Genomic DNA, 7,558 nt, shown 5'->3' on the forward strand with positions numbered 1-7,558 from the left:
TTCTTAAGTCTTCTTCCCCAAGAGACTAGAAGATGTCACCTTACCAGAGCCTTAAAGATAAAGCTTTATGTTTTTTTCCTGAGAGATGCTGTCTATTTCCTTACCATAGTTTTTGGTTTTCTTCTGTTTTATACATTTGGTAATGTTTTAAAAAGTAAAGCTATACTGTATTATAGTATCCCACAGTTATTTAATAGAGACATATCTAAGCATGTAGCATTTCAAGGCACACTTGAAGGATTTTTCTGCTCTTCTGTGTATTATAGAATATAAAAGTTATAAAGAATAGGAGACATTATTTTATCCAGTCCTTGTTTTATCAGTGGAGAGCCTGAGAAGTTTAGCAACTTGTCCACAGTCACACAATGAAATAATTGCAGTGTTGTTAGTAGAATCTGGGTGTTCAGACTCCTAAATCCAGGGCTCTTTTCATTCTCACGTTTTTGTGTCATGCTTTTCTCATAAGTAATCTTCATATCCACAAATAGTGAAAAATAAACCATTTCTAGCACCTATTTTGCCTCCAAGTTTGTGTTCGAAGATGCCTAGCATAGGTGCTGACATTTTTATGACATAATTAATAGTGAACAAGATTGTGTGAAGAGGAGATTCCATTTGACTGTGTTTTCGTTGCAGACATATAGCCATGAAGTCTACTTTGACAGAGACTTAGTACTACACATAGAACAGAAACCCAGCAGGGTCTTCAGCTGCTATGTTTACCAGATGGTATGTGACCCCGGGGAAGAAGAATCCACAAACAGAAGTTGTGAAAAAGAGCGATATAATTTTAAATTTTGAAATGTAACTTATCAGACTTTTAGCCAAATACTCCAGCAGCTATGTCCAGTCCTTTTTTTTTATTATCTGCATAGCAAGTTCTCCAGTATTTTCCAGAAAGATCTTGTATTGACTTCAGATGACTGTGACTTGTTTGTTAAACTCTTGCCATACAAGGTGGTGAGGACTTCATTTTATGTAAAGGATTTTTAGAATAATGTCCCAAGAAGTCTAGCATTTTAGAGCTTTTAGCAAGGTAGTAATATAAATATAAAATGTCGAGCAGAGAAGGACAGGTTAATTCCAGTTGTTGGAAAGAGGGTCATTGGTAGGAAGGTGTTTAACATTGTTAAAACCATGTTAAAGGGGTGCTATGGAATTTTGATTGGTAAGACTAGAAGGGAGGGACAAAAAGAAAGATACAAAAGATAAAGAAATCCTGTGTCCTTTATACCAAGCTTTGCTTAAGGAGGAGAAACAAGATCTGTAATGTGAAAGCACACTTTTGAACCAAAAATATGTCATCACAGTTTTTTTCAATCTTATATATGTATATGTGTTTTGTATTTGTATATAGTCTAAGGAATCAGCTTTAGTTCCCAAATTATCTTTTCTTCCATGGTTTTATTCTCTTGGCTTGATATTCCCATTGATTATTTTCTATTATAGACTATTGTAAAAGATTCCAAGCGTACTTTAAGTGGAATTTTTTCCAGTATGTAGCCTTTTTAGCTTTTAATACACCTAAGAATGTTGTACTTATTTCACTATTCTGTTTATTTGGTGTGTCTTCCAGTTCTGCATAGGCAATATTTTTGTACCTGTACAGTAAGGTAAAGATATACTGAGTCACAGCAGTTCTGCTCCATGTAGAAAAGTAGGTAGTCCCAGGAGTAACTTGGAACTGACTGTGTTGCTAGAAAAAGCTTTTGGCTTTATCTTAGTTATAAAACAAGTATTTTTTCTTCTTTGTTAGAACTGATCTAAATATGATCCTTGAAATCAGATAATCATTCTTCACAATGTTAAATAAAAGCAACCTAAATAAAGGGAGCAAATATTTCTTTGTGCTTCCTGTTTGAGAAATCCAATTGCTTATAATCCACATGTTCAGCACATTTCTCTGATTCAGACTCAAAAGAATAATTAGTAAAAATAGGAGAGTAAACAGCAGCAAAAATCATTGCTGATTCAAATGTAAGGTTAAAATAAGAGATTTTAGCTTGGATGATTTATATTAAAAAATCCTTCAGTTTTGACTTGATCCCATGTTGAGAAAAATGTATATCCTGCCCTGTTCTGCTCTTGAAGTTTGCAGATAAATTTCAAGCTTATGATCAACAGGTCTGAGAGGGAAAGGTGTTAGCTATTATAAAAGTCAAGAAATTAGTAGCAGAGTCCATAAATTTAAAAGAAACAAGGAGAAGAAACCTAAAACTGTCTTTTGTGCAACAGAAAAAAAGATTGGTAACATTTTTAAAAGGGGATAATATTTATATGTGGGTAACAATATAATCTTTCTGAATCTGATCCTATGTATTGTAGCCATTTGGGAGAGTAGAAGTGATTACTTCATGACCAAGATGATGAAAATATTTTCATATTTTAAATTCTAATAATTTTACAGCCACTAATTGAAAAACCCATTCTCATTTTATGCATATTTAATAGTACTATTTAATATAATATTGGAAGCTTTCAGAGCATTTTAGAGACATGATGTGATTACAAAGCAGTTGAATAGTTACAGTGTGCCAGATATAGCCCCAGACTTCCAGTTAGACACTAGCTAAACAGTCCTGTCCAGTTAATACAAATCTTGAAAGGGAAGGAGTAGCTTAAATATACCAGAGAAGAGAAAGAAACCAGTATTGTGTGGGTTTCAAAGCGGATGCAGTGCAACGTAAAAGCATAAAGCCTATTCTCCATTTCCAAGAGTGTTTCAGAACTGGATGTACTAAGACTTGAATCTTGTCAGATTTTTTCGAAAAAAGGTTTATTGACTTTCCTCTTCTCTTTTAAGTTATTGCATCCTTCTGATGAAATGCTAGAAAGGAACTCATCTACTCAGAAAGGCATCTGAGAACCAAGATTCCTTTCTGCTTCTTTGGCAAGGGTTGGTGGGTGTGTGGCTGTGTGGAATACTTCGAGTCTAGATATGAACTGACTATTCAGAAACTCCTGCTGGCTCACCATTGTCAAAATCAGACTAGACCAGGATCGATATGCCCTATGGACTAGGCAGGATCGAAATGCCCTAGGGACTAGGCAGGAGAGGTACTTAGTGTGATAGTACCTTAGTGTAATAAATGGGAAGGCTATGCCCCAACTGAAAGAACTAGCTGCTACTACTTAGTTTCAGGCAATTGTAATGTTACTTGGGAATGTGGGATGCATGATTGTTAACAGAATAGTTGATAAAAAGATGGCAGACGATACAGAAGATAGCAAGACTGTGAGAAATTTACAGATAACACACATAGCAGGAGACAATGCAGCATGCTTCCCAGAAAACTATGGGTTTCTCAGCTCCCCACAGTGGCATGCAGCTGCTCATTCTGCCACCTGCCGGGCATGAGACTGCCATTCGCTTGGGAATGGAGGAAAGTGGGGGTTAATATCCTCCTGCCCCACTTTAACCCCCCTCTCTACCTGACTGTGTTAGAGACTTTAGCCATGTGCCCACCTATTCAACAGGTGCTAGTGTCAAGCATAAAACATGGAGTAACATTTCTGAGCATTTAATATAAGACTGGGTGAAGCAGGGTAACTTCTTTCAGAAGGTCCAGATATTAAGCTGATAGAGGTGCATTTCTGCATTTTACTCCTTGATTTAAGATTCTATATTCTCAGAATATCAATGCAGCAAGATTATAGTTCTTTGGCTTTCTAAAACATTTCTTGCAATGCTGGGAGAAAGCAAAACAAATCTTATCGTAGTTACTATTTGAACTACCTAGTGAGGAAATATTGTTCTATTTAAAGAAATTAAGGTGCTCCGCATTCTTCTACCACTTGAATATTTTGTTTCTTGTACATACTTTTAAAATATATGTTTACTGAGTGCTTTCTACTAGTCATTGTGATACATGTAAAGTGAATTGTCTCACTTAACATTCAAAATATATGAGGTATGAACTACATTCTTTTTTATTTTACAAATGAGGAAAGTGAGACTTAACAGAAGTTAATAAGTACAGAGACGGGAAACACATCCAAATTTATTTGGCAGGAACTTTGCCATATTTCCTCCAAAGCTCTCAAAAGACAAAGGATGTTATTTTATCCCATATATAGTATACTGACAATTATAATGTTGCATACCCAACATTATAATTGTCAGTATACTATATATGGGATAAAAAAAATGTTTAATAAGTGTTTTTTGAATGCTGATTGGTTACACATATTTTGGACAAAGTTTGGCTGAGATACAATTGACCTAGTCACACATATAACTTGCCATAGAGGATGATTCTTTTCCGGTGGTTAAAAGTAAAGGTACAAAAAATGGTACTCTCATCCTATTTGTAGTAATTAATAAACACCAGTATTGGTAATTACTCTTAATGTAACCTGGCTTCCTATTCAATAATTTTTATGCTTTCTTACATTTCTTACCAGATTTACATATATCATCTACCTTTTAGAATTTCAGAGAAATTTCAGGTGCTAATTTCCAGTTCTTGTGTTACTGTAGAAAATTCGTCTTAGAGAAAAAATAATTTATTTCAGGCAAAGGCTATATAATAGAAAAATAAGACCAACTGAAGGCTTTTGCCAATATTTTATTAAAATTTTCAAACGTATAGCAAAGTTAACAAAATTTTATGGTAAATACCCAAATACCAACCCCCATGCATTCTGCATTTCACTCTACATGTTTTATTACAAAGTAACTATCCATGTTACTTCGATGATTCATTCAAAATAAATTTCACATCGATACTTTCCCCTGATACTTCAACAGGCATATTATTAAATAATTCAGTATTGTTTAGTTTTTAATTTTTTTGATCTACACTTACATGCAATGAAGTACACAAATGTTAAGTATACATTTGCTAAGTTTTTGCAAATGCATTACACCTGTGTAACCCAAACCCTTTGCAAAATTCCGGACATTGTGATCATCCGAGAAAGTTTCCTCATGTATTTTTCTTGTCAATCCTACTTCACCTGTCAGGTGTAACTAGTGTTCTGATTATGTTGCCTCACAGATTAAATTTACCTATTCTAAAACTTTATAGAAATGGTATTATACAAAGCATAATGCTTCTTTCGGCATGTTTTTGAGATTAATTCAGGTCGCATGTATCAGTGGTTCATTCCTTTTTATTGCTGAGTATTCTTTTGTGTGAATATGTCACAGTTTCCATTTTTCCTGTTGATGAACACCTGGACTATTTCTGCTGGGGTTTTTTTAACTATTATAAATAAAGGTACTGGAAATAATCTTGTATAATTTTTTTGTGTGTAAACCCTATGTCTTTATTCCTCTTGGATAAACATCTAAGGATGAAATTATTGGATCCTAGAGTAGGTGTATGTTTAGTTTAATAAGAAACTGCCAGACATTTTTTCTAAAGGATTATTCCATTTTACATGCTTGTAGCAATGTATGAGACTTCCAGTTGCTTCATATTTTCTCCATTTGTGGTTGTTTATCTTTTTTAGCTTAGTCTTTATGGTGGGTGTATAATATTTTCTAGTTGATACTTAGATTGTTTCTACTTGTGCCTAGGAGCCCTCTTGTCAGGTCAACCTTCTCTTTTTGTAATACCAACCCCCACCAGGAACTGCTGAAAATATTCTTTCTTCGTGATAGTAGTTAAGATGACCCAAAACTCAGCTTGAGCTATTCTTTCTCAAACATGGAATACATTGCTCACCCAGGAACCCCATTTCTTTTAATGGAGTCCAACATTAGAGAACAAACCTGGGTTTCTGAAGGTACATGTTAGACCTTTCCACATGTCTAATGGTACAGGACAAAATGGCACCAGAGAAGAGGTTCCATAAAAGCAGAATATGACCATTTTCTTTAAGGGTTATGAGTTCTTGGTATTTCTAAATTGAAAATTTTTGCTCTAATATGAAAACATATTAAACAGCTTTAGCCAATAACTATATTGGATCCCAATGTGATTTTAATTTATATTTCCTTATTAATGAATGATGGTAAGCACACATGTAAATTATTTGCCATGTGTAAATTTTACATTTTTATAACAAATTTATTGAGGTATAATGGACATACAGTAAAATGCACATATTTAAAGTGTGGAATTTAATAAATTTCAACATGTACACATCCATGAAATCACTACAATCAAGAGAGTAAACACACACACACACACACACACACAAAATAAATACATGCATCACCCCAAAAAGTTTTCTCTTGCTTCTTCATAATCCCTCCCTTCTGCCTCTCCTTCCTTTCCAAGGTAACCACTAATCAATCTTTAGATTAGTTTGAGTTTTCTAGAATTTTATATAAATGAAATCACATAGTAAGTACTTTGGGGGAGGCTTCTTTCACTCAATATAGTTATTTTGAGATCCATATGTGTTGCATGTATCAATAGTTCATTTCCTTTTATTCCTGAGTGGGAGTCTATTGTATGTATGTAATTGCAATTTAATACATTTACCTGTTAATGTGCATTTGAGTTGTTGCCATTTTTTTGGCTTCTACAAATAAAGCTACTATGAACATTTGCAGACAAATTTGTATAGACATATACTTTATTTCTGTTTGGTAAAAACCAAGAGGGAATGAATGGCTGGGTCATATATTAGGTATATGCTTAACTGTTTTCAAACTTTTTCCAAAATGGCTGTACCATTTTATATTTTCATCATCAGTATATGAGAGTTCCAGTTGCCCCAAATCCTTGACAGCACTTGTTATGGTCAGTCTTTTTTAATTTCAGACATTTAGTTTAGGTTTTACATTTAGATTTATAATCAATTTTTGTTAATCTTTATATGTGGTGCAAGGCATGGGTCAAAGTTTTGGGGTTTTTGTTTTTTGCATGTGGATATACAATGCATAAGGAATAACATTTAGTCTTTCACCAGTAAGTGTGATATTAGTTGTAGGTTCTTCATAGATGCCTTTATCAATTTGAGGAGGTTCTCTACTAGTCCTAGTTTTCCAAATTTTATTGGATGTAGATGTTGGAGTCTGTCAGATCCTTTTTCTCAGTCTATTGAGGTGGTCATATAGTTTTTCTATTTCAGACTGGTAATGTGGTAAGTTACATTGATTGGTTTTTGAATGTTAAACCAATCTTGAATTTTGGAGGTAAACCCATCTGAGACCTCTTTAAGACCATACATTAGGTCAGACAATTTATGCAATTCCTCTTTTTTACATCATTTAAAAAATAATGAATTCATAAAATTTACGTCACATTTATACTATTTGTACTGTGATACCTGTTAATAGTTTCAAGTTCATTTTATGTAGATGACTTTCTGCCTTTACAAATAATTTTCAGACATATTTTGGCCCTTTGCCAGAGGTTTCATCCTCATAAACAGAATTTGGCAAGTTAGGATTTATGACCTTGGAGAAACTCTGGGCATGTTGCCAGCCTCTCACTGTCTTATCTCAATCCACAAAGTTCATATGCTAAATAAAATTATACCTGACATAGAAACGTCAGTATCTGCCATGATCCCAGTACTTTGAACCCATTTTAGTTCAATATGCTGAAACCTTGAACCACCACAGGAGTTATAAAACTTATGATTAACTACATTCATA

The 7,558-nt window shown here is 33.9% G+C and overlaps 1 protein-coding gene across 1 annotated transcript in view; it reads left to right on the top strand.

The window, feature by feature from the left end:
- The window catches only part of DCAF17 (DDB1 and CUL4 associated factor 17), a 41,000-nt gene extending 36,313 nt beyond the window's left edge, over positions 1–4,687 (top strand). Inside the window, exon 14 of the mRNA XM_039855945.1 lies at positions 637–4,687. Coding sequence (XP_039711879.1) covers positions 637–801 — 165 coding nt within the window. The 3' untranslated portion in view covers positions 802–4,687. The remainder of the gene's footprint in view (positions 1–636) is intronic.
- Positions 4,688–7,558: the final 2,871 nt, after the last annotated feature.

Source organism: Pteropus medius, unplaced genomic scaffold (assembly GCF_902729225.1).
Source record: "Pteropus medius unplaced genomic scaffold, Ma_sr-lr_union100, whole genome shotgun sequence".
NCBI classification, from domain to species: domain Eukaryota; kingdom Metazoa; phylum Chordata; class Mammalia; order Chiroptera; family Pteropodidae; genus Pteropus; species Pteropus medius.